This window comes from Bubalus bubalis, chromosome 17 (assembly GCF_019923935.1).
Source record: "Bubalus bubalis isolate 160015118507 breed Murrah chromosome 17, NDDB_SH_1, whole genome shotgun sequence".
Taxonomy (NCBI): Eukaryota; Metazoa; Chordata; class Mammalia; order Artiodactyla; family Bovidae; genus Bubalus; species Bubalus bubalis.
The window spans coordinates 59,963,845-59,991,410 of NC_059173.1; the positions used below are offsets into that span (position 1 = coordinate 59,963,845).

The 27,566-nt window shown below is 43.6% G+C and overlaps 1 protein-coding gene across 7 annotated transcripts in view; it reads right to left on the reverse strand.

Moving 5' to 3' along the window:
* The window catches only part of ZNF827 (zinc finger protein 827), a 192,280-nt gene that overhangs the window by 151,501 nt on the left and 13,213 nt on the right, over window positions 1–27,566 (reverse strand). For 6 of the 7 annotated variants that reach the window (XM_025268127.3, XM_006065714.4, XM_025268129.3 and 3 more), the window contains exon 2: window positions 2,200–3,252. In XM_025268127.3, the coding sequence (XP_025123912.2) occupies window positions 2,200–3,252 (1,053 nt within the window). Of the gene's footprint in view, window positions 1–2,199; window positions 3,253–27,566 lie in introns of those variants that run through there. The other variant, XM_044930474.2, reaches the window with a different exon arrangement.

Here is a 27,566-nt window from a genome sequence, read left to right on the forward strand (position 1 = left end):
TGGAGTGGGTTGCCACGCCCTCCTACGGGGGCTCTTCCCAACCCAGGGATAGAACCAGGGTCTCCTGCATTGCAGGTGGATTCCCTATCGTCTGAGTCACCAGGGAAGCCCGTGGACATTTAAACCAAAACAGGGGCCCATCTTGTCCCTGGGTTGTAGATCTGACAACAAAACAGGCAAAAATAGTCTAGCCCACCCTGGAAGCTTGAGACCTCCCCTCCTCCTCACATGCATCTAGTCACCTGAATGAAAAGCTCAGACTTCATAACTTGCTGGTTATAGCCAAGACTCTCTAAAATGACAAAGCCATTATAGTCAGCCTTCAGGAGACAGTCTTACCAAGTCCTTCTTTCCAAGCCATCAGCAAGCTAAAGTTTATTACTCTTTTGTATAAGCTTTTCCAAATAACTAATGTCCAGGTGAATTTATAGGAGAAACACCATTTAATTCAGCTATTTAAGAACCATATGAAGAATACACATAAAGTAACATTTTACATAGACGCCCATACCTCTCTTTCTGCTGCTCCCTATAAATGAAATTTTTATAAACCAGGAATGATTAATTCCCTTATAAAAATTACTCTGGTCCCTCTGTTTGTCTCCTTGTTCCCTAATTTTAGCCATTTCTCTCTTTATCTCACCACATGGCAGGTGAGACGTGAGGAGAAGGGAAACTCAGCATTGATAAAATTGTAGGAGTTTATTGACACTTCAGAAACCTTGGAGCGAGCGGCCCAGATCACTTGAAGAGTCATAAAAGTTCCATATATCCATTTTCCTAGTTCTATTCTGGTGTTTACACAAGTTTTAAAGCAATTATAATGAGTACATAGAGCTTATTCAGCAATTTAAATGGAAATTTGTCATAAAGGCATCAAACTGATGTTAGCTGTGATTGTTCAGTCAATGATTTGCCATTCGGAGCCCCTCTCATCAGTGTGGCTGCAAATAATCAAAAGTTGGCCAGACGCACACAATGGCAGTGATGATGGCACTCGTGGCCTGCTTCCTGTTCAGGTCTGGCAGGATACCCTCCAGAGACATCTGAAACGCCATGCATCCCTCTCCAGGACCCTGTTTTTTACCACGGGCATAATTTAAAAACAAACCAGTACAAGAAATGATGTTTCCACTGTGAGGACCCAAGTGACTAAGTTTCTCCCTCGGATGAATAACTGTGAACGTCAAGGCTCTAGAAGATTGCGACTTCTCCTTTGAAAAGACCGTCCCCATAAGAAAAACCCATGATTCACATTTTCCACATGCACATTCCTTCAGAATCTGATTGGACTGGAATAAAATAAAGAATTTGCAGGAAATGCTTTGATTACGTCTGAATGACAATATTCTTTAGAGTTCTTATACAATAAGAAATTATATAAGAACAGAGTATGTAAAGGCTCATGTCCCACCAAAATTTTAATAAAAATGCTAAGGTAAGGGTATACAAAAGGGGTCACATGAATTGTGCGATTGGGATTGATATATGTCACTATTGATATAAAATAGATAACTAATTAGAACCTACTGCATGGCAAGCACATTGCTCTGTGTATGACCTAAATGGGAAGAAAATCCAAAAAAGGGGGATATATGTATACGTATAGATGATTCACTTTGCTGTACAGCAGAAAGTAATGCACCATTGTAAAGCAACTATACTCCAATAAAAAAATATATTTTAAAAAGTATATAGTGTGATAAATTAGGGCAGAATAGTCACTGATGACACGAAAGTCCATTTGTGATGGAAGCTGTAAGACAGTAAGCTCTCTCTTGTTAACTATTTCAAAAGCAGTGAGTTTTTTTTTTCCCCCCTGTGCAGTGATGCCATGCACTCCATGACAAAGATACTTTGATCTTCCTCCATTAAATATATCTTGTGTGGACCTAGCCTGAACTCGGTAAGGCGAAAAAAAAAATCGTTTCTATGAAAGGGAAGGAGTACTGTATGTCTCTAAGATTATTCATTACCTTTCAAAAATAAAGCTATTGGTGAAGTCTTTGTGTCATCCATACATGAAAGACCCACCCTAAGGCTGCTTACTTATTTTGTCGTTGCTTCTGCTTTTTTATTCCTGCCTCAGATCGGATGGGGAACCCATGAGAAGGAAGAAGGCAATGAATTAGACACTGCAATTGACAGGCAGAAAAAAAAAAAAGACTTAGAGGCTGGTGGAAATGAAAGCATCCATACCTGAGTTGGAGGGCTTAGACACTCTTCCCTTGGGAACTGGGAGCAACAATAATTCCAAGGACTGCGGCGGTGGTGGAGGCGGCGGCGGAGGCGGTGGCGGAGGAGGCGGGGTTACTTTCTCTTGCTTCTTCTCCGAAGGCGGTGGCGGTAGAGGGTCCTCAGGCACCAGTGACGATTTCTCAGCCAGAAGGGTCCCGGCAGCCCTCGCTGCGACCTCTTTCAGAAGGGCCGCTGAGGAGGTCATGGAAGCCAGGGAAAGGAAAGAGCTGGCCGGGGGCGGGTGTTCCTGGCCAGGAGTCAAGCTTCTCTCGCTGACTTTCTTGGATAAAGCTGCCAAGGTGGAGCTGGCAGACTGGGAGCTGAAAGGGGAGGAAAAGGACTCAAATCGCACGGTCTCCTCTGTCCTGGTCAGCGATTTGTCCTGCAGGACGGCATTGGCTGCAGCTTTCAGTTTGAGGATGGCGGAATCCGGGGACAAGCCGCAGGTGGTGGTTGAGTTTGGCAACCACTTACCTTGATTCCATAGGAAACGGTTACTTGGAGGGTATTGGTCATTCTGTTCCTGCTTCTCGGCCAGCTTCCTGGCCAGCACGCTGAGCTGCTGGGCATGGTGGGACGGTGGGGAAAAGGAGAGATTCGAGCCCGCGTTGACCGGGGATTCCACCCTGCCGTTGGCCGTGGCCGTGGCATCCAGTTTGAGGGAGCCGGCTTCCAGCAGCCGCCTCAAGTTGCTGCTCAGGGGCTTGGTGGAGCCTGGGTGGTCCTCCTCACACAGAGAAGACACGCCGGGGGAGAGGTGATCCGGACACTGCAGTGGGTCTCGCAGGACCTCCCCGTCAAGTGCCACCAGCTCCAACGTGTGGCTGCTGGGGGTCGCGCTTCCCAAGGAGGTGTCTGGAGACGTGGACTGCTCTTGGATCCGGTCCTCCAGGCACAGCTTATAGTTCTCCTGGACTTCTCCATAGGAGGCTTCCGACGGCGTCTCCGAAGAGTTCCCATACCAGTGTTCTCCTTCACTGAGTTCTCCCTCCGCCTCGTCCTGCCTACTAACATCTGGGGGAATTAAGAAGATCCGGTTTACTCCCAAAGCAAGCAACAAGCAAGCCTGAAGACAGGCAAAAATGGAGTCGTGGACATGCTACCTCTGCCCTGCCCCCCCCCCCCAAAAAAAAAAAAAACCACACGAAAGACAGACACAACCTTCCAGCAGGCAGGGGCTGGGTCAGAGCCTCTGGACCTAAGCTTGAAGGGATGCTGAATGGGCCACGGTTTAAAGCACAGCCACCTTCTACACACGTTCATCCTTTTCTAATTATTCCAAATCAAGGGAAATGCAAAAGGAGGAATGAGAAAAACGGAGCTGGTAAAGAAGAAACTGGATGCAGAAACTGCTTTTCAGTGAATGGGGGAAATGGGGAGAAGCTTGTGCCCAGGTAAAAAGTGAGCATGAGATCTTCAAGATCGTGTGGGAATGAAAATGACAGCCAGACTTATAGGGGGAAACTGGATGATGAGACCCAAGGTGGTAGGAAACTGCTCGCTTTCTAACTCCACCTCAGGCCAGTCACTTAGCTGGCTTGATAGAACATGCAATTCATTTATTTTTAAACTGATCAAAATATGTAAATAAAAACTTGCTTATTAGATATTCTACCAATTTCACAGAGTTGTTCTGAAGCTTCCATCATAATAAACATGCAACCATGTTTTGAAAAAACAGTAGAGTACTATACAAAAATGAGATCTCACTACCAAACACTATTCACATTCCTGGTTTCTTAAAGGGACAATCTCTCCCTGACTTCTTAAAGAGACAATGCAAACTGCTTGTCTGAGATCCCAATCCTCAACTTGCCGGCCCTCTCAACGTAGGCAGTGATTAGTCATTTGTTCCCTCGCTGCACCGAGAGTCCCCTTTCCTTATTTTCTATCCATGAGTTTATCTGTCCACCCTTACTGCTCTCACTGGACCCCAGCACCAGTCAGCTGGGACTCTTTGCCTTTCCAGGAGCACAAGAGGGCTCTGCCACTTCTCTGCCTTTGCACAACATATTCCTTCAACCTGCGATGTCTTCCCCTAGAAGGCCTGACTGTCCAATTCTGCCCATCCTTCAACCCCCAGCTCAAAGGATTCCTCCTCGTTATTCTCCCTAGAACTCAATGTCAGAATTAATTTCTCTTTCTCATTCATTCACTCATTTATTCAACAGCTAAGGAGGGAGTGCCTGCTACATGGCAGGCATTCAAGACTGAACAATGTTGAACAAAATGAAGATCCTGCCTTCTTAGAGCTTACATTCTGGTGAGGAAAACAGATGTTAAACAAAATGAATAAATGAGTAAATCCTAGAGAAAACCAGAGAGTGGTAAGTGTTATGGAGAAACATACAGAGCAGGACACAGAGGATGGGGGTAATGGGTAGGAGATAAGTTGTCATGTTCAACAGTCACGGTTAGGGTGAGGCTTCACTGAGGCGGTGACATCTGGGCAAAGACTTGAGAGACATCAGCAGTCAGTCATGCAGCCATCTCTGAGGGAGGGGGCCCAGGCAGAGGAGGGTCTGATATAAATATAAATGCCCTGATGTGAGAACTTGCCTCGTACATGCATGGACCATCAGGGAAGCCAGTGAGTGTCAGAGCAGAAGGAAAGTCAGAGAAATAACGAGAAAGAGAGAGATTTAAAGGAGGGAGGCCAAGCCTATCAGAAGGATGCTGTAAACTACCAAATGATTTTTGTATCTTTTGCAATTGGAGTGACTGGGAACCACTGGAGGGGCAGTGGCAGGGCAGTGACATGACGTGACTTATGTTTTCCAAGGTCTGTTCTGGCTGCCTGTGGAAAAGAGAATGCAGGTGCAAGGTGGGAACAGGGAGGCCGATCGCGGGGAGAAGCTGGCAGGTTCTGTACGTATTTTGAATGAAGACCCAACATTCCCATTTTTAAAATATTGAGTCTACTATGGACTTATCTTCTAAAAAATTAAGTGACAGGGTTCCTGAAATGTAGGGATGGTGGCTTACTATGTACAGATTCCACATATGCCTCACACAATGCCTGGTCCCTAGAGAGTTCAATGATGCTTTAGGGACGGAGCCAAAATTCCCCACTGTGCCAAGTTTTGCTACATATATCGTGCTGTTTCTTTCCTGAATAGAAATAGCTGGAAGTAGTAATGCCCGAACTACAAGCTAATACATCGATCTTCCCATGCTCTTTAGAGAAGAAATGTCACAAATGACAAATTCTCTTTCACTAAGTTACAGTTCTGCAACTCCTTCCTGAGATTCCTTATTAAGTTATCACAAAAATATAAAATATCAAATGGGATTTGCTGGAGAAAAGCAGGCAAAATTGAGTTTTCTCTGTTAAAAACAGTCTGGCTCCTGGTGATTTGCCACATTTCCTTCTTCCCATCTGATTTCGACATTTGTCATCTTTCCTGAAACTGGCGGGACCCAGAACCACTCATCTCACCAACGGCTTCTCGAAGAGATGCTCTTTACCAACCACCAAGCAGCCAACATCAATTTCAACAACAGGGTTGATTTTATGTTCCTTTTTGTAAATTATGCTTTTGTCAAACTAGAGTAGCTCGCCATAGTCAAGATTGGTGTAGAACCTTGTGTGCATGCTAAGTCACTTCAGTCGTGTCCAAAGGCCCACCAGGCCCTTTGGCCATGGGATACTTCAGGCAAGAATACTGGAGTGGGTTGTCATTCCTTGCAGTCTGGAGCAATTAACAAGGTACATAAAATCAGGGTTTTGAGAACCACAAGGAATCACAACCACATCCGTGTACAGTCTTGTCGTTTTACTGAGACTATTAAATATTCTTAAGGTTACGGTGGATCTAAGGCACACACAGAGCTAACTTACTGCTAACACTGGAACCCAAAGCCCAAATCACTTAACATCTGGCCCAATGCTCCTTTTCAAAGCCCCTGCCAGATGCCCTCTGAGTAGCATCTTCTAGAAAATCTGAGCAGCTGTCCTTCCACCCTCTGGAAAGAGAAATCAGCAAGTGAATTCTCATTGATAAAGATATCATTCACTCTTATTTTCAGATAAACCAATAAGAGCTAAGTACCCGTTATTTTTATAATTTTTCCATTCCCTCTCTGCCTCTTCTTTGTTGCTGTTCTCAAAAATGGATTCAAATGCCTAAAAAATTTGGCACATCTTCTGGCAAAGCCCCAAAGGCAAAGTTTAATTTCCTGCCCACTCCAGATGTGAGAAGAAAATTCACCCCCTCCAGATGTGCTGAAGCCGGTGAGTGGGTCAAAAACTAAAGAAGTTGTCAATTCAGGCTCTAAGTCCATCAAACAGTGATAAGGAGATCCAAGCCTTTCAGAGTGATACAAACAGCTGACAACTATGTTTAAAGCAACCTCCTCAACCTCACCAAAACACAAGCCCAGAACATGCAAACAAAGCATTTCTTAAACAGACCAATATAAGTCCTCTAAAATACCCAGATATTTCTTAACCATCTACTGCTCTGTGCTTTGCAGATACACTCACTGAGATACATACACTCTTTTTGTACTGCAAGAAAACTCAAATACCTAAAGAGTATTTTTAAACTCATTTTGTTGTTGTTGTTTAGTCGCTGAGCCATGTCCAACTCTTTAGAGATCCCATAGACTGTAGCCCACCAGGCCTCTCTGTCCATGAGATTTCCCAGGCAAGAATACTGGCTGCTGCTGCTGCTAAGTCACTTCAGTCATGTCCAATTCTGTGTGACCCCATAGACAGCAGCCCACCAGGCTCCCCCGTCCCTGGGATTCTCTAGGCAAGAACACTGGAGTGGGTTGACATACTGGAGTGGGTTGCTATTTCCTTCTCCGTGGGAATCTTCCAGATTCAGGGATGGAACTTGCATCTCTTGCATTGGCAGGTGGATTCTTTAGCACTGAGCCACCAGGGAAGCCCTTTTAAATTCATAATATTCCATTAATCACTTTTCTGAAGATGCTGCTACTGCAATCGTGGTTATTTAAGTAATAAACCAGCAATAATCATAGTGCATGGCCTCGAAGGAGTCCGACCAGAAACCCGAGGAGAAACACCTCTGAAACTATTCTGTCATCACCTGAGGTCAAGTAAAAGCTGGGGTATGCACTCAGAGAAACGAACACAAGAGAAGCTGGGACCCACAGAGGGTGAGAGAAAAACCCTGAAAGTCTCCAATAAATGTGCTTTCACTTCATAAAAGAGCAGCAACAAGGATTTTCTCCCACGCATAAATTAATTTGGTTTCCCTTCTGCTGGGCTGCTGTTTATTTTCACATTCCGTTTCATCTAAGAGGTGTTCCTTGGTCCAGTTTTGGGGAGCTCCCCTTCAGCAAGGTCTGTGGGCCACCTCCGCCCCCAGCACCTTTCAGGCTGCAGGATGAGAAAGGCTTCTGTCACTGGGATGCTCAAATAGCATTCCTTCCATCTAAGGGATTAATTTGTTGGACATCGCAAACTTTAGAACAAATGAGGCTTGTCTTTTGACCCTCTTTCACAATTTGAGAACTCACCCCCATCCCCAGCCCCTTCTCTCATCCCCACCCTTCTCCCTCCCAGAGCTGTGAGACTCCCGGAAATGCTGTCTGCGCATCCAGCATCCACCATGGATTTCACAGTTTTTCTAACTAAGTCTCCAGGGGAAGCCTCTGAATGGCCAATGTAAATAACTCCCTTCTATGTGCATTATTTTTAACCTCTAGAATAGGAAGCTATTTCCATTGCTAATTTTACGACAACCTATGTCTCTGACAGCCAGGTTCACACTCATTCCTGTCAATTTTACACAACAGTCTGTTTCTGTGTTTTTCCCTTTAAATCAGAAACTCAGAAAGAATTAAGAATAGAAGCAGCGCAATTACAGAATGAAAACACGCTGAATATATTTTGTTTCCATGTGGCAAATATTTCTCCTTTGGGGAAAACAAAACAAAATTTCACTACCTAACACATTTACAATTCAGTTCTCAAGCAGAGAAACTGAGTAATTTGAGATCTACCACTCTTGCATTTTTTTTCCAGCTCACTTCATTTTTGGTTTGACAGTTTTAATCAGGTGCATTTAATTGGACCGATATTCAACTCAAAAGGTCCTTGTTCAGAAAGATCAGGAGGAGAGAGAGAAAAAATATAAGGAGGCACCTATTAATTTTCATGCCTTTTGGCTGAGGTTAAAGCTAGTGGAGACGGAAGCCGAAAAGCCTCAGTTCTTAATCTACCCACAAACCATTGCCACCAGTCAATACACACGAATCTCACTGGCAGTTATTGAAGAGCATCAGGATTAGGTTCTTAGGACTCGCCTGGATGGAGCTGACTCATGGTCAGTCGTCTGGCAGCCAACACCCTCTTCTTGTGACCACAGGTGTGTTTACCTGATCCCTAACTTTCTGGTTTATTTGCATCTAAAAATATTGCATGTTTTCCATTTCCACCTAATATGCATCCATAGCTAAACAGGTCACTATCAGTATTATCAGTTATACCAGGAATACCCACCTTAAAACATACAATAGATTTTTCCTTGCAATTGTACACGAAAGCAGTTTGTAAAGTTTACACAACAGTGTACAAAAGCTATTAGTAAAACCAATGCTGATAATGGATTTAATTCAACATTTACTGAGCATTTACTATTAACATATTCAGGGAACTGTGCTCTGCAACAGAGAGCCTCAGAGACAGTAACAACGTCTAGGTCAACAGTTTACAATTAACAGGGGAGCAAGAATTGCACAAGCCTATGAAACACACAGAGTCCTGTGTGCCTAAGAGAGCAAATCATTCATTCCAATCATGCAGGTGGCTTTGGAAACGGACCTTGGAGGACACAGAAGATTTCAATAGATGACACTGGAAATTCACTTATAAGAGGGCTCCCTCCTCTGCAAACTATCAAACAGGAAATAGCCCAGTTGTGGAGTAAGCTAATATTCTGGTGACCTTGTTAGATACATTCACTTAAAGAAAATGTTTTCAGATTCTCCACTCTTCACATTTTAAAAACACCCCATCTATTGACTGGTTAAGGGCAGATTGACCAACTACGTTCCTCAACTCACTCCTTTTGAAATAAAAAAACCATTAGGTTATACATGCCTGAAGCAGGACAATGAGGCAAGCGCTGACCAAAGCAGGGGTAGTTGGGCTCCTGTGGTTGTCAGTGACGAGGACCACATGCGTGAACGTTCTCGGGTCACGTTCTCAGTCCCTCTATCAAACATGGAAAGGGCTGCATGTCGCTAGCACCAGAGAGGGTGTCCAAAGCACCATCAGGGCTCCCTCTCATTTGTGTCTAGTCTCTTCTGGGAGGTTAGCCTCCTCTCAGGTCACCTTTGCTATGCTGTGCTTAGTCACTCAGTCATGTCGGACTCTGTGACCCCGTGGACTGCAGCCATCCAGGCCCCTCCGTCTATGGGGATTCTCCAGGCAAGAGTACTGGAGTGGGTTGTCATGCCCTCCTCCAGGCCAGCTTTCCCAGGGGGCAAAAAACCTGGCGCACAGGTTCTGGAGTCCACCCTCAATGACGTATGTATCACAGGAGCAAGGTATTTCCCCCTCTGATTGGCTGCTGGAGGTCATGTGCCACTCCCTGGACCTATCGCTGAAGCCAAGGGGCGGGCTCTACAACTGGTCCACGTGGGTCACAGAAGAAAAGGGAAGAGGCAACCGGAAGACAAAAGCAGTGACCTCGGTAATGCTTAATGAAGGTTTAGCATGCTGCATATCAGGTTGTTCTGAACCAATTTTATGATCCTGAGCATAAAACATATCCTCATTTAGGCTGGTTTACTTGCCAATTTTTCGATCATCCTTTTGTAGCCTGAAAGCCTCAGCACATCCCCCACACTGGTTCTGCCCTCAGTGAAGGCACCTCTGAGGGCTCCGGGCCTCCAAGTCCACCGTCTAAATGACACGCCCGCAATCGGCTCCGCAGGACCAAGCCGCAGAGACCACGGTTATTGAACCTGATGCCCAGGGGCACCCATCCCTTATCAGCATGGCCAGGAAGAAAATGTAAGAACTGCTAGTTATTTCAAACTGCCAGAGTGGAGAAGACAGCCAGAGATCCCTGTCACCAGTCCAGTTGGGGAAAAGGTGCCATGAGGGCAGCGGGAAATGAGTGGAAGTCTGGAGAGGATAAGAGTCTGCAGACTGAGATAGCAGGGCTGCCTCCTGGGTCAAGACGACCATTTTGCACACAGCAGTGTTTGCAGATTACTGCTGGAAGTGTCCACGAAGAAAACAAAGGTAACACACATTAACACATTGCTCCTCCTCTTCAAAGACAGTTCCAAACAGTATCTAAGCCAGTTTCAATATTCTCATAGAAAGTTGCCAGGTCCTCCAGGAACCCAGGAACCACCCAAGCTCCCCCATCAAACTGCCCATCTCCACACAAATGGCAACTCCTCCACCCCTAGAATTGCTTGGACCAAAATGCGACGGCCAGTCTCCACTAGCTTCTTTCTCTCACACCCCTCATCTAATTAATTTGTGGATTCTGTTGGTTCTGCTTTCAACATACATTCCCAATCTTGCCACTTTTCAACATTTCCACCACTCCCACCCTCATATACTGCACTGTAGCCCTGGCCTAGACTATGACAGTAGCCTTTTGACTGGTTGACTTACTTCCAATTCTTGCCCCCTCCCCCTATATTCTTAACCAGTAGCCAGAGTAAGCTTTTAAAAATATTATGTCCAATTCCACTGTGCGTGCTAAGTCACTTCAGTCATATCTGACTCTTTGCAACCCTATGGACCATAGCCCACCAGGCTCCTCTGTCCATGGGATTCTCCAGGCAAGAAAACTGGAGTGGATTGGGTTGCTGTGCCCTCCTCCATGGGGGATCTTCCTGACCCAGAGATTGGATTCTTTACCCTTAGCACCACCTGGGAAGCCCCTAATTCCACTGCTTCATCCCTAAAGCCTCCACGATGGCTTCTCAGGCTTCTCAGAATAAAATCCAAAACTTTTACCTTGACCTAAAGGCCCTACATAATCTGCATCCCTCTGACCTCATCTCGTACCACTGTGCCTGGCAGGCTCCTGCCTCAGGGCCTTTGCACTTGCTATTCCCTTTGCCTGAAATCTTTCTCCCCCAAAAGAGCAACATGACTGATTTCCTTACTTCCTGAGGTCTCCCCTCAAATATGATTGTTTATTAGAGTAGAAGCCCCCTGAGAGAGACGATTTTGTTCTGCTTGCCGCTGTATCCTCAATATTTAGAATGGTACTCTAATCAGGTGCTCATATATTTGTCTAATCAGGTGCTCATATATTTGTCACATGTATGAATAAGAAAGAAAAAATGGGCTTAACAATCAGAATGGTGGCCCTTTTCAGTACTGGAAATGAGAACGGTTTTCAAAATTACAAATGACAATTCTATTTTTCTCATGTGATCAAACACAGAACAGGGAAAAGAGCCTGCTTTGCAAACGTTTCCACCAGAACCTCCTTGCTGGCCAACAAAAGACAACAGCAGTCTAGGGGAATGAGTGACTGAAGCTGAAGCCCCCTCTGCTAAGTTGCTTAGTCGTGTCCGACTCTGTGTGACCCCAGAGACGGCAGCCCACCAGGCTCCCCCGTCCCTGGGATTCTCCAGGCAAGAACGCTGGAGTGGGTTGCCATTTCCTTCTCCAATGCATGAAAGTGAAAAGTAAAAGTGAAGTCGCTCAGTCATGTCCGACTCTTAGCGACCCCATGGACTGCAGCCCACCAGGCTCCTCTGTCCATGGGATTTTCCAGGCAAGAGTACTGGAATGGGGTGCCATTGCCTTCTCCGGAAGCCCCCTCTAGGAAGTCCCAAATTTCTTTGAGTTTTAGCTTAACATTTCAAGTGAATTCTGCACTCTATACTATAGATGAGCTTGTCCTTACTTAACAATACAGGGGCGTTTCTCACAAACCATCCAAAGACATTATTCTCCTGGAAAGTGCACCATGTCTCTCTGGATACCCATCTTCTTTGGAGAAACATGTTCCCTAACGAGAGGAACGAGAATGTATGAAAAGCATGTAGTACAATGTCAAGAGCTCAGTAAGGAGTGGCTGGCATTGTTACTATCATCAGAAAACAGACAGCACGCAGCCTAGTGCCCCATCTTCAGAGAGCAAAGCGAATGCCCAGAGGGTACTTGCCAGGCTGATCCAATGGATCTGGGGGATACTGAAAACTACAGCTCTATTTGTTGAAGCTGAATTTTGTTATAGGAATTATTTTAGAGAAGAAAAGCCTTGGAGAGCTAGTTCCTATGTCTAGCTTCTAGGCAGAGGCTTAGAGAGGGCTGGTGATCTTTGAGCTCAGATGTCCCAATACAGAGGTCAATGCTTCAACTACTACATCACTAAGTGATCATCAATAAGTAAATGAATGAGTGAATCCTAGAAAGAGGCCTGGAACATGACAGGTTTCCAACAAACATTTGCTGAATGAGTGAACAATCATCTATAAAGCACCAGAAGTATACCTGGTTCTATAGTCAGTGTTTTAATAATCACCAGCAAATTTGATCCTCACAATAATTTTAGGCAGGAGACTGTACTCTTTTCAATTTACAGACCAGGAAACCAAGGTTACAAAAGGTTTACTTAATATTCACACTTAGTGACAAAGTAAGGTTTAAACTCAAACCTTCAGAATATGAAAAACTTGACAAAAAAGTAATATTTCAGGTCAAAAAAGTAATATTTCAGGTAACCAAAAAGTACCAAAGTACTTTCACACAGCTGACATATTTTTTTATCTTGGTTTGATGAGATTTAAAAATGCATACATACTCAAACATGATGTGTGAAACATGATTTTATGTTTGTAACATGATTATTATTTTCTGAGAAGTGTCTCAGAAACTGCTAAGCCTTTGCAGCGGCTTGCCCCCATATCAAATAGCTCCAAGCAATGATATTTTAAGTCATTATTCCTATTTTAACAGTTCTTATAAATTCTTTTTTTTTTCTCTATTATGCCTATGCAGAGCACTTTCCTTCTAAATTTGAGGCTTTTTGTCTGCCATAACTGAAACAACAATCACCAGGCTTTTAAATATTCTGTGCAAACTAAGGATGAAAGCCTAGTGTTGTAGGTCGAATTGTTGTTGTTGTTTAGTCACTAAGTCACGTGGGACTCTTTTGCCATCCCATGGCCTGTAGCCCACCAGGCTCCTCCATCCATGGGATTCTGCAGGCAGGAACACTGGAATGTGTTTCCGTTTCTTTCTTCAGGGGATCTTCCCGACCCAGGGAATGAACGCAGCGCCAGCACTGACAGGTGGATTCTTTAGCACTGAGCCACCTGGGAAGCCCCATAGACTGAACTGCATCCCCCATAAAGATGCTAATGTCCAATTCGCAGTACCCGTGAAAGTGACTGATTTTGGAAATAGGATCTTTGTAGGTGATCAAGTTGAGATGAGGTCATTAGGGTGGGCCCTAACCCAATATGACTGGTGCCTAATAAAGAGGGGAGATTTTGCACAGACAGACAGCCATGTGAAGACCACAGGTGTACAGCCACACGTCAAGGAGCTACCAGAAGCTGGGAGGGAGGCCCACAACACACCCTTTCTTAGCCTCTTTGGAAGGAGCATGGAGCTGCCGCCACCTTCACCTCGATCTTGAACTTTTGGCCTCCAGAACAGTGAGATAATACATTTCTTTTTCGACCTTCTTTTGAATCATGGGAATACAATATCTATTTGCTTTGTGTTAAAAAAGACCCAGATGCTGGGAAAAATTGAAGGCAGGAGGAGAAGGGGACAACAGAGGATGAGATGGTTGGATGGCATCACTGACTCGATGGACATGAGTTTGAGCAAGCTCTGGGAGATGGTGAAGGACAGGGAAGCCTGGCATGCTGCAGTCCATGGGGTCACAAAGAGTTGGACACGACTGAGCAACTGGACTGACTGACAGTATATATAATTGTTACATGATCTTACTGATTAAGAATAACTAAAAAATTTTTTCCTGTCATTGAAGCCGTTCAATTGGTGGTACTTTGTAACGGCAGCTCTAGAAAATGAATGAATATATTTAAGTTGGAAGGAAGAAGGCCTGAAATGCCTGAGACTTTTTTCTGGGGTTTCACCTCTGAATTCTAAACTGTAGACTCAGTTGGTACTGTAGTTTTTGTATAAGCCAGGTTTATTGTACAGAACCAGCCCCCCCACCACTCAGTGTGAAGTCCCCTGAGGCTACAGAGACTATAAACAGACTAAAAAGCTATTTTTGACTCTCTCTAAACATTAGCCAAATTTCTGTCAAATGAAAGATTTTAAGAAAGGCATTAATCAAGAGAAGTCTTCTATTACTAGAGTACCTTAGAAATCTCCAAATAAATATATGTGTGTGTATATATATAGTGGACTTCCCAGGCGGCACTACTGGTAAAGAACCCACCTGCCAATGTGCCAATGCAGGAGACATAAGAGACGCGAGTTCAGTGCAGGGGTCAGTAAGATCCCCTGGAGGCCACGGCAACCCACTCCAGTGTTCTTGCCTGGAGAATCCCATGGACAGAGGAGCCTGACAGGCTACCGTCCATGGGGTCGCAGAGTCGGACACGACTGAAGTGACTTAGCTCGCATACACGTAAATATGTATGTGTACTCATCACCACATATGTTGTGGCCAATTAATAAGAAAGGGATATTTGCAAATATAGCATGAACTCACCACCCAATTGAGAGACCAAAATAGTACTGGTTAGCCCACGGATTGATTCCTTGCTGCTTCACCCTTTCAGGCACCTCCATGTTACAAAAAGCATATAGAATCTGTCCCCTCAAGCAATCAGAAGTAAATTTACCATGGCTACCATGGCATTATCAGAAAAATTGTCTGCTAAGGCTGATAAATCGGTCGATTATCTGCTTCCTTGACTTTTATTTCCTCTTGTATAAATGTTTTCATCCCAACATTACCAATACCTGTTCTAAGATGAGCGATAAATTATCAAACTGCTGAAATCACCAGGAAATTATTAATAGATCAAGAAAGAACTTAACAACAACAACAAAAAGCCATAATAACATAATAAGGCACTCAGCAGTCTAAGAACAGCCCTCTATGGAAAGAAAAATGGCTACTTAGTAGAATCTTAGCTTATACATAAAATGGTACATTTCTTTCTGGATACATTTACCAAGTGTTGACAGCACCCACCTTGGAATGAAACATATCACAGTCATAATCGTTCTGCCTGCCAACAGAAAGGTTCACACAGTAAGTCCTTTATTGACTAAAAATACACCTATATCCAGAAAGAAAAGAACCTTAGGGGATAAGAGAATTTAGCAAGGGAGAGGAAATTGCTTTTTATTTAGTGATTAAATACATATAAAACAAAAGCTGCAGAGGAAGCCACGCCCAACGCCCTACATGCTCGCAAAAGTCGACGGTGCTGTGGTGTGAGAATATTTCTTTGGGTTATGCACAAGAATCCATGACACCAAAGAACACCACTTACAAGGACAACCCTAATTCAAAGTCAACTTTAAACACTGATTTAGGTCAACGATTTTAACCTTTACTCGGATCAGGCTTTGTGCCAGAACTGCTATCTAATGGTCAAATGTTCACTTCTTTGCTGTCTCCTTTCCCTGCTCACCTTCTGGCACATACAAACGAAGTCAATGATAGCAGGCCAAAAGACAGTGGATACAACAAAAACCACAGGAAACCAGCAAGCAAGGGCAATTCCAAGGGCCACAGTGCCCTGGAGTCAGATCAACAGCCCCTGAACAACTTGGAGTCCACTGGTTTTGTCCACTTCATTCTCTTTTCAGAATTGCAGGGGGGACTTCCCTGGTGGTCCAAAGGTGAAGAGTTCACCCGCCAGAGCAGAGGGTTCGATCCCCGGTCTGGGAAGATCCCACATGCCACGGAGCAACTCAGCCCATTCGCCACAACTACTGAGCCTGAGCTCCGCAGCGAGAGAAACCACTGCCACTGCAGTGAGAAGCCCATGCCCCGCGACTAGAGAGTGACCCCTGCTCACTGCAACTCGAGAAAGCCTGCACGAAGCAACGAAGACCTAGCACAGCCCCAAAAAAGTTCATTAAAACTGGATCCTATTGTATATACAGTTTTGGAATCTTCTCTTTTACCTAGTAATATGTTTAGCACTTCTTTCCAAGTCAGTCAACAAAAATAAATTAATTAATATTAGTTTAAAAAGAAGGCAATGGACATGCCTTATATCTCTAATCAGCTTTGATTACACTAACCAGTTCCCTGTTCTTAATTCTGTCCCAAGAAGTTGCTGACCTTTGGAGGTTCACTGACAATGAAGACCCAGCAGAGCCAAAAAAAAAAAAAAAAAGAATTTCAGGGATGATCTCCTCTCCTCCTGGGCTTTCTTCAGGCATGCCCACTTGGGGTTTCACTAAGAAAGCTTTGTCTAAGTCTTTCACCTGAAAGAAACCTGGGGCTGTTTTCTTGTTCTCCGTCTCCAGGAGCAATGCTCCAGAGGAGAAAACATTCATTCCACTTCCCAACAAAGCTGGATCCTTCTGGAAACACATTAAGTAGTAAGGCTGAGGTCAGGGAACATGTCTACTGTTGCTGCAGATGAAGGTTCAACCCCAAGGTAAATGTTCAACAACAACAAAAAAATCCCTCTGTCATGCAGATGTCTGGCTCCGAAGTGACCCTGGCCATTTCCCGGGAGTGACCTCTTACACTATTCGTATGTCAGTTCCTCCTGTTAACCTTTTGGGAGTCTATAAAATGCCCTACTTCTCTATTTGAATAACCATGCCACTTCTTTTTCATCTTATAGGTCCTATAACTCTCTGCAGCCCTCTAGCTGCAATATTCTCCCACATGTTATAAGAACTTAGTTACCCAGCTGATCCTCCAACCAACAACTAGTATTTGAAAAGGAGGATGAAAAACTGTGGGGCTTCCCCAGCGGCTCAGACAGTAAAGAATCTGCCTGCAATGCAGGACACCCGGGTCAGATCCCTGGGTTGGGAAGATCCCCTGGAGGAGGGCATGGTAACCCACTCCAGTACTCTTGACTAGAGAATCCCATGGGCAGAGGAGCCTATCGGGCTATAGTCCATAAGGTCCCAAAGAGCTGGACACAATTGAGCAATTAACACACTTTCACTTTTCATGAAACGCTATAGGGCCATTTAAAGCTTTCATTGGAAAAGCTTTTTGATATAAATATTCTCAACTGCTCAGGCTTTGTTTTCAATCTACATGGTTTGAAGCTACTTAGAGAAAGTCAAATTCTTTTGGTATTTCCACACTAACATCAACAGTAGTGAATCCTGTAAAGCAGGGTCGGCAGTCTTTTTCTGTGAACAGTCAGGCAGTAAATATTTTGGGCTTTGTGGTGCACATACGTTCTCTGTCCTGTGTTCTTTGTTGTGGCTGTTACCATTGCTTATTTTTTTATTTTTATTTTTTTTAATTTTATTTTATTTTTAAACTTTACATAATTGTATTAGTTTTGCCAAACATCAAAATGAATCCACAAATGCTTTAAAATACAAAATCCATTCTCAGCTCAAGGGGCTGCACAGAAATAGGCCATAGTTTGCTGACCCGTGTTCTAAGGAATAGATATATATATATTTTTTAATCGTCAAAGCAGAATGGCATTTAAAACAATATTGGAAATTTGGAGAGATGGCCACAAGTTTCATCACCATCTTCTTAATCTAGCCATATCTGTGAGTCACTAAGCACCTTGGTGCCTCGGTTTCTTCATCTGTAAGAGGGATTAGAGTAGATCCGTGATTTACAAACCACACTCTCAAAAAACCCTAGGTCTCCAGGGAAGGGCTTGGTTGTGTGGATCCATTTACCTCCCACCTTAGCACAGCTAACCTGCAGCCCTGCTTTTTCCTCGTCTATACAGAGGCACTCTCTTTAAAGACAGCAGTTCCACTAATTTTTAAAAAAGTATGTATTCATTTATCTGTTTGGCTGAGCTGGGGGTCTTAGCTGAGCACTCAGGATCTTTGATCTTTGTTGCGGCATTCGGGATCTTTAGTCATGGCAGGAAAAGCCTTATTTGCAGCATGTGGGATCTAGTTCCCTGACTTGGGATGGAACCTGGGCCCCCTGAACTGGGAGCTTGGAGTCTTAGCCACTGGAACAGCAGGGAAGTCCTTTCTTTTGAGTTTAAAAAACACTGTATTAGATGATCTCAGGGATCACCCTAGTGTTCATCCTCCATGAATCCATTATTGGATAATTGGTCCTTTTCCAATCATACTGGGAAGTGTCAGATAGAGAGGAAATGATTTAAAATCCTATGCTGAAGTTAAAAACAAGAGATCTTATTCTAAGAGGCCACATGTGCTTACTTAGATTTGTGGAAATCCACCAGATAGCCATATCATATGCGTGCAAACCCCACGCACACTGATGAAGAGTTCACACTGGCATCTCTCTGCTTAGGGCTCTGGAAAAGCAGGATGGTTTAGCGCTGGACAGGGCAGTGAGCTCAGATCCGGAGACCCAGCTTCCAGGCTGAATTTGGTACTTACAGGTTTCCACTATAATTCCCGGTGTTTATTTAACAAAAAACTGGAGAGTCTACTAAATACCAACCCTTTGGGTGTTAGGACCACAGAGATGAACGAGACAGATGTGAACACTCTGCCCCCCATTACTCAGATCCCTCGTCTGTAAAGTGGAACAATAACACCTGCTCCCTCTTGCCGGCCCTGGGCTCCTGCAGAGATGGCGAAGTTTGTGTCAGCTGCCAAGCACAGACAACATTAAACTAGAAAACTACAGGTTCTCCTTCTCTTAAGTATATAATGTATATGCAACTTCAAGAATTTACCCAACTGATGGGACTCCCCTGGTGGCTCAGTGGTTAAGAATCCACCTTCCCATCCAGGAGATGCGGGATCCATCCCTGGTCAAGGAACTAAGATTCCACATGCTGAAGGGCAACAAATCCCACGCTGCAACTAGAGAAAGCCCTTGTACCTTGCAATGAAGAGCCCAAGCAGTCAAAAAAATTAAAATTAAAAAATAAAAAAGAATTTACCCAGTTGATAAAATGAGGCCACAACACGTTTTGCCTAACCAAAAAACCACAGCATTTCTAGAACATGAAGCAGCATGGCAAAACAGAAAGGGCACAAGCCTTGGCACCAGAAAGTCTCACTCAAATCACACCCAGCCTCCTACTAGACCCTCCCAATATCTACAGGCCCACGGTTTCATTTGCAGAACAGGATATTAAGGCCTGCAGTTTCACAGGGTCACTGTCAAGGTAAATCAGAATTATATGAGTAAAGCGTGCAGCACAGCGTTAGCACAAAGTGAATATAGTTTCTCTTTTCCCTCCCTCCCAGGCACCCAGAAATCTCAGATGAGGGAACACTGTATTTTAAATAGTAGCGCTTACCTCCCAATTGCTGCTGTTGCTACCCAGCTCTATAGCATAATCAGCTCGACCAAAGAGGACAGGAAACTTCTGGTTGTTATGACCATGGAATCCAGATGCAGAACATGCCCCGTCATCAGGAAAATCTTACAGTCTTGGCACAGTTTGAGGACAGAGAGAGAGAGAGAGCAGAGCCGATGACGGAGGGGAGACTCTGCAGTCTGGAATGTGCCCCAAACTTCCAACCACAAAAGTGCTCACTTGCTCTCAGGCTGCAGTATCTCTGCGGTGTGGGCCACAGCCTCTGCTCCTCTCGGCAAGTTGCCTCAGAAGCACATGACTTTTCTCCAGTCATCGCTAGGCCACATCCATGGGAATGCTCGTGGCATGGCGCATCACCTCCACCCAGCCCAGTGAATCAGTTCAGGCCAATCCTTTTCTCATTTCTGAGAGAGGAAGACAGCAGGAGATATCTCCCCAAGTCCTTTCTCTCCCCAAAACCCTTTGATTATGTGACGCATTCTTAACTTCTCCATTCGTTCATTCATTCAAGCATGTTGATGGAACACCTCCTATATCTTGTATTCTGTGACCCATTCATTCATTCATATATTCAATAATGTTTACAGAATAGCTCCTATCTTTGATTCTGTTCTTCTCTCATTCACTTATTCAACATATTTACCGACCATCTACTATACACCAACTACTGTTATGTGCAAAAGTATACAAAAATGAGTAAGAAATAGTCCATGCCCCAAGCTCACAGTCAATAAGGACAAAGATGAATAAGCTATTATAACATAGCACAAAAGGTATTATGAGAGACCCACAGGAACCAGGAGACAGGATGCCTAATTTTGCCCAAGAGGTGGGACAATGGTGGGAGGAGGAGAGGGACGAAAGGCTTCTCTCAGGACTGAGTGTTGCAGGGTAAGAAGAAGGTTATCAGGCCAATCAGATGAGCTGAAGACATCCCAGAAGTAGGAAAAAGAATATGCCAAAGTGAGGCTTCGCTGGTGGCTCAGATGGTACAGAATTTGCCTTCAACACAGGAGATACGGGTTCAATCCCTGGGTCGGGAAGATCCCTGGAGAAGGGAATGGCTACCCACTCCAGTATTCTTGCCTGGAGAATTTCAAGGACAGAGGAGCCTGGTGGGCTACATAGTTCACCCCTACATAGTGGGGTCATAAAAGAGTCAGACACGACTGAGCAACACACCCACATGCGCGCATACACACACACACACACATGGAGATAGAAGAATGGCGGTCTGCAAAACAGATCACTCAGTATGACTGAAATAAGGGATTACAGGAGTGCAGGAGAAAGGGGGCTCAGGTGATGAAGCATCTTCTATACTTTGCTAAGAATAACAAACTTTATCTTTTTAGGAAAAGCCTCAGTTCAGTTCAGTTCAGTTCAGTCGCTCAGTGGTGTCAAACTCTTTTCGACCCCATGAATTGCAGCACGCCAGGCCTCCCTGTCCATCACCAACTCCCGGAGTTCACCCAGACTCACGTCTATCAAGTCAGTGATGCCATCCAGCCTCTCATCCTCTGTCGTCCCCTTCTCCTCCTGCCCCCAATCCCTCCCAGCATCAGGGTCTTTCCCAATGATCCTAAATAAGGATTATCTAGATTACAGGTGTGTTTTAGGAAGTCTACAGTGGTAGCAAGGTGAAGACTGGATTTATAGAGGCTGAGGTGGAGGGAAAGCAGACATGAGACTGAAGCAAAAAAAGTTCTCAATTCTTATGGGAAAAACTAAGAACATAAATGAAAGCAGTGGCAAGGAATGTGCGCATGATGAATTGATGAATGCTACAGAGATTCTGAAAGAACAATCAACAGACTTGGTGGGCAATTTGATGTGGGAGGAAAGGAAGTGGGTGGCACGTAGGAGTGCATCCAGGTTTCTGTCTTAAGTAAGTGGGTTCATGGACGGTGGGGATACCAGCCCAGGGACAGCAAGACCAGAAATCGTCCCAGCTCCCAGGGCCTGAAAACCTCAGGCATCTCTGTACCCAACAATGCACTCTCCACGATAAAGCACGCTGCACCCAGGGTACCCACTAGAGTTCTCCTTCTCTGAGGGGGGTACCCAGGAAGTCACAGGGTGAACATGCAGCATCTTCAAAGATCAACATTTTGACATATGTATTTGTGGAGAAGAAAAGTAATTTAGTCGCTAAGTTTATTTACAATATTATCCTAAAACAAACATATGTTATAGAGCAAAATGCTGATTTTCATCCAAATTTTCAGATCAAACAAAAAGACTTCGAAGATACTTCAAAGAAATCTCATAGAGCCTGAGAATACTTGTGAGGGAAGGGTCCCCTGCCTTTGGGGTTCTTCAGTGCAAACAGCCATAAAGTGCCGCACTGTAACCTTATCAAGCCAAACCAAGGACCCAGGAACCCCAAGCCTTGGCATTTCTATTCCTGTGCAGGCATCTTAGAAAGGTGGTTCTCAAAGTGTGGGCTGTGGACCCCCGGGGATCTCTCTGAGAGCCTTTCAGGGATCCTCAAGATCAGAAGTGTTTTCACAATAATACCAGGATGCTAGCTGCCCTTTTCACTCTGCTGACATTTGTACTGATGATGCAAAAGCAGTGGTGGGTAAAATGCTGGCACCTTGGCTCCAATTGGGACAACGGCACCAAACCACCCTTGTAATAAATCACTGTACTCTTTAGCACCACACACCCACAGTAAACACACACACACACAAAACAATCCTGCCAGTTTCACTTAAGAATGTCTTCGATGAGGGACTTCTCTGGTGGTCCAGCAATTAAGACTCTGCGATTCCAATGCAGGGGACACGGGTTCAATCCCTGGTGGGAGAACTAAGAGCCTATATGTCAGTCGGTGCAGCCAAAAAAAGCAGAAGAATGTCTCTGATGAAGCAGCAGTGGAAATTATTAATTTTATTAAAGGTTGACCCTGGAGTAAGCTTTTTAAAAATATTCAATGTGATGAAATATGTGCATAAAGCATTTCTGCTATGACTGAAGTCAGATGGCTGTCTCAAGGGAAAGGACATGTGTGACTGAGCTGGGAACTGGACCACTTTTTTCGATTAAAACTTTATTTTTAAATCAGAGGATAATTGCTTCACAATGCTCTGTTGGCTTCTGCCATACAACAATGTGAATTACACATAAATATACATATGTCCTCGCTCTCTTGAACCTCACTCCCATCCATGGAACATCACTTTTAATTAATAGAATAATTGACAAATAACTGAATGACTTTGGTCATTCAAATCTGGGGATTTGGCCGTTTCTTGGAAATAAATGAAGTAAGGTTACTATTTTAAGGGAAAACTGACAGTATTTGTAGCCAATGATAAAATTCAAACTTTCAAGCCAGTATTAAAATTTTGGAAAATTTGTACTGTACACCATGAACGTAACAGCTTCGCTGTACAGACTTTTCAAATAAGATCAGTGTTGACAATACACTTTTTATACTGTGCAATAAAATGTATCAACATTTGGTTGGTCTACATAACTCAGCGAGCCAACAGTTTCCAAATGACCCATGCATGATGGGACCTACGGGGTGGTCCATTCAAAATGCAATATAGACCAGTACATTTTAATGCAACCGAATACAAAAGTCCACTGAAACGGTTTCAGATTCCACATTACAACTAAGCCAAGAGGTGGCTCTAAGAAGCTCCCTCTTTTTGAGTCTTGGCAAAGTATCAAAGAATAGCCGTAATTATCTGAAAAGGCTGTTACATATCTGTGTGAAGCCTGATAGTCTTCCTATATTCCATCCAAAGCAACATGCTGCAATTGACTGAATGCAGCAGCAGATATTAGAATCTTTCTATTAAGTCAGACATTAAAGAGATTATGAAATAATGTCACTCTTCTAAGTTTATTTTTTTTGAAAAAGATATTTTTCATAAAAATATCCTACATAATTAACAAAAAATGATTATAACCATTATTTTTAATAATAAAAATATAAATTTCTCAATTTTAATATCTCATATGAGATGGATACAATGCATATATACAAAAGCTCTTTGACATCCTCAATAACTTTGAGAAGGTCCTGAGACCAAACTATTTGAGAACCAGTGTCTTAGAGAAATTTCCACTCAGGCTCAGGTGATATGTACTTGCATGTCCACAACAGCACTGTTCCAACAGCAAAAAGTAGGAACAAACCACACACACGCTGCAGTATGTTTCTACAGGACAAAACTGGGGAGCAGTGAAAATGAATGCGCCACAGCTCAGTACACTGACACGAATACATCTTACAAAGACAACAGCTGGATGCATGCTACTTGCTACCTCTTTATCTTTTTACATTTATATTTTTATAAATGGCAAAGATGAGTGAAACTAAATACGGTAAAGCTATTGAGAAAAGGGCTTCCCTGGTAGCTCACACAGTAAAGAATCTGCTCGCGATGCAGGAGATGCAGGTTCGATCCCTGAGTTGGGAAGATCCCCTGAAGAAGGGAATGGCAACCCACTCCAGTATTCTTGCCTGGAGAATTCCATGGACAGAGGAGCCTGGCAGGCCATAGTCCATGGGCTTGCAAAGAGTCGGACACAACTGAGTGACTAACACTTACTTACACTTACTTATAGAGAAAAGCAAGGGGAACAATCAACAGAAAATTTAGAATAATGGGAACAAGTAGCAGGAGAAGGATACAGACGAAATTTGAGAGTGTTGAGATTCATTAGATTGGACAGCAGGTTTATTAATGTTCATTTAACCAGAATGCTTCATTATATATGTATGAATGTTAGATGTATCTTGTAAATGGCACATACTTTAAGACCAGTAAAGGTAGGCACTGCATTAGAGCATTCTTTGGCAAAGAAACCAAAGAAGTAAGGGGATGGGGGCCCTAAGCTCTGGCTGAGGGTCTGCAGTACTGGCCCCATAGAAGCCCTTCACTGGGCAGGTCTCTTCCTCAGATACCTTCAAAGCTCACGTACACTGCCATCCATCTACTGGGTTGGCCAAAAACATTTGTTCAGGTTTTTCCTTAATCTTACAGAAAAACCCAAATGAAGTTTTTTGGCCAACCCAATACTTTAGTTTTTCAACGGCCCTCCCTACTTAAAAAGGCTATTTCTTGCTTCAGGCCATCATCCTCCACCTCCATTTATATAACTCAATGAAAAAACTATCAAACTCCATAGTTGATTTTGTGTTGTACCTGAAGGAGTAAACTTAGCCATCATAATCTCTTATCACTTGGGTTAGCTCCTACTATAGTCTTCCTACCTCCTATCCATACATCACCAATACGCCCCCTCTGGTTCAACAAAGTTCCTTAGTGTCTCCTGCCTACTTTTGCTTTATTTCGATCCCTTTTGGCTGGTTTCCTTCTGTTTGGGCTTCCCTGGTGGCTCAGACGATAAAGCGTCTGCCTGCAATGCGGGAGACCTGGATTCGATTCCTGGGTCGGGAAGATCCCCTGGAGAAGGAAATGGCAATCCACTCCAGCACTCTTGCCTGGAAAATCCCATGGACGGAGGAGCCTGATAGGCTACAGTCCACGGGGTTGCAAAGAGTCGGACATTGGAATGCTTTTCTCTCTTCTTAAGATCTAAGTCCATCACGTCTGTGAGGATGCTTGTAGGTACCACTCTCCTCCAAGAATCTTCTAGCCGTCACTGTTACTCTGAGTTTCCTCAAACATTTACACACCTAATTCACATTATATTGGCTCGCACCTGTTAGCACATTGATTTGTAATTATGCTCCGCGGTTGTTTTGTGTCAACGTTTAAAAGAACTGTCAGCAGAGACTGCATTCCATACAACTTTTATGAGCCAGGTAAATGCTCAAAACTTTTTCTCAATGAACAAGCACCAGGTAGGGACTCCAACTCTCAACTAATCAAATCCTCATGGCTCTAATGTGTGTCGACATCCAAGTATTATTCTCAAAAGGCTTTCAATTCAGTATATTGAAAGATGCTCCCCATCCCCCCACAGCCCCTTCCCCCCAACTAGAGGAGCAGATTTCCCATTTTATAATAGAAACCAAGCAAAGCAGCATTTGCTCAACAAAATTCTCAACATTTCTGCTCCCCATCTCACCCCCTCTTTACTTGCAATCTTTAAAAAAATCACCCCTGACATGCAGTTAAACCAGCTTCTTCATAACACACAAGATCTTCTGTTACACTTGGGGGCAATTTTATTTATTCAACAGATCCTTATCTTAAGACATCAAAGTTATTTTCCCTCTAACTTTTTCCCTATTGGTCCTAGTCTCTGTTTCTTGCTCAGCATTTCAGAAATCTATGGAAATACTTTTCAAGCTGAATTTTAATTATTTGTTTGCATCTCCTCTCCCTGCTTGGCTCTGAGACCCTTGCAAGCTCGGGCCATACTCTATTCAGCTCTGCAGATCCCTAATCCCTGGTAGAGAAGCACTCAGTTACTGCTGCTTGAATGAATGAATGAATGAATAAAGTATCAGACACAAGGTAAGAATTTAGGATGAGTGACAATTCAGAGTAAGTCTACTCCATTTTTCACTTGACAGAACTTCAAATATTTGAATTTAGTTACCATGTACAACTTTTATCCACTCATTCTTTTTCTTCATACTGTGTGTGTGTGTGTGTGTGTGTGTGAGTAGTGTCCGACTCTCTGCCACCCAGTGAACTGTAACCCACCAGGCTCTTCTGTCCATGGGATTCTCCAGGCCAGAATACTAGGGTGGGTTGCAATTCCTTCTTCAGGAGATCTTTCTGACTCAGGGATCACACCCATGTCTCCTGCATTGCAGGCAGACTCTTTACTGTCTGAGCCACCTCATGTTAAGTACTCCCATGATGTACTTAACATGGAGTAACTAATTCTTCACATGATGATTTCAAGAGCCTACAACATGCTAGTTGCCTCTGGCCTGGTGAGTAGTTTATCAATGAAAGTGAAAGTTGCTCAGTTGTGTCCGACTCTTGGTGACCCCATGAACTATACAGTCCATGGGATTCTCCAGGACAGAATACTGGAGTGGGTAGCCTTTCCCTTCTCCAGGGGATCTTCCCAACCCAGGGATTGAACCCAGGTCTCCTGCATTGCAGGCAGATTCTTTACCAGCTGAGCCACCAGGGAAGCTCAAAAATACTGGACTGGGTAGCCTATCCCTTCTCTAGCAGATCTTCCTGACCCAGGAATCAAAATGGGGTCTCCTGCATTGCAGGGAGAGTCTTAACCAGCTGAGCTAGCAGGGAAGCCCCTAGTTTATCAATGTCCCCCTTAAAATCAGGGCACCCAATCTGGGATCCACTATTTTGCATGTGATCTATTCGGTTTTTAATGCCTTTGTCCTAAATTCAGTACATACATCAATTCAGCCAACTCTGCTGATATGCACCCATTTTTCAAATGATGGCTGAATTTTAAATACTGCTTGTTGGTTCACAGCAGTTACCTCTAGGGGTATAAGCTGCGAAAGAGGGCTTTCACATTTTACTTTAAATATTCCCATGTTGCTTTAATTATTTATACTTAATATGCATTCTTCTTGTCATTAAAAACCAATATAGATTTTTAAAACAAATTAATAAACTATTAACTAGTTAATTCCACAGTTCCAGCCTTATGCAGTATACAAATCATGTTTAAAATATGTGTACTCTCTACTATGTATAAAATAGATAACTAATGAGAACCTACTGCATAGCACAGGGAACTCTCCTCAATGTTCTGTGGTGACCTAAATAGGAAGGAAATCTTTAAAAAGAGGAGATCTATGTATACATATACCTGATTCACTTTGCTGTACAGCAGAAACTAACACACTGTAAAACAACTACACTCCAATAAAAATTAATAAAAATAAAGAAAAATAATAGAAAAATAAAATACAGGTACTCTTTTTTCCTCTTGTGTATATATTTTCTTATCTATCAACATGTATTTGAGTAGCCACTGGTACACAGCACTTCTAGGATCTAGCGGTCCAGCCA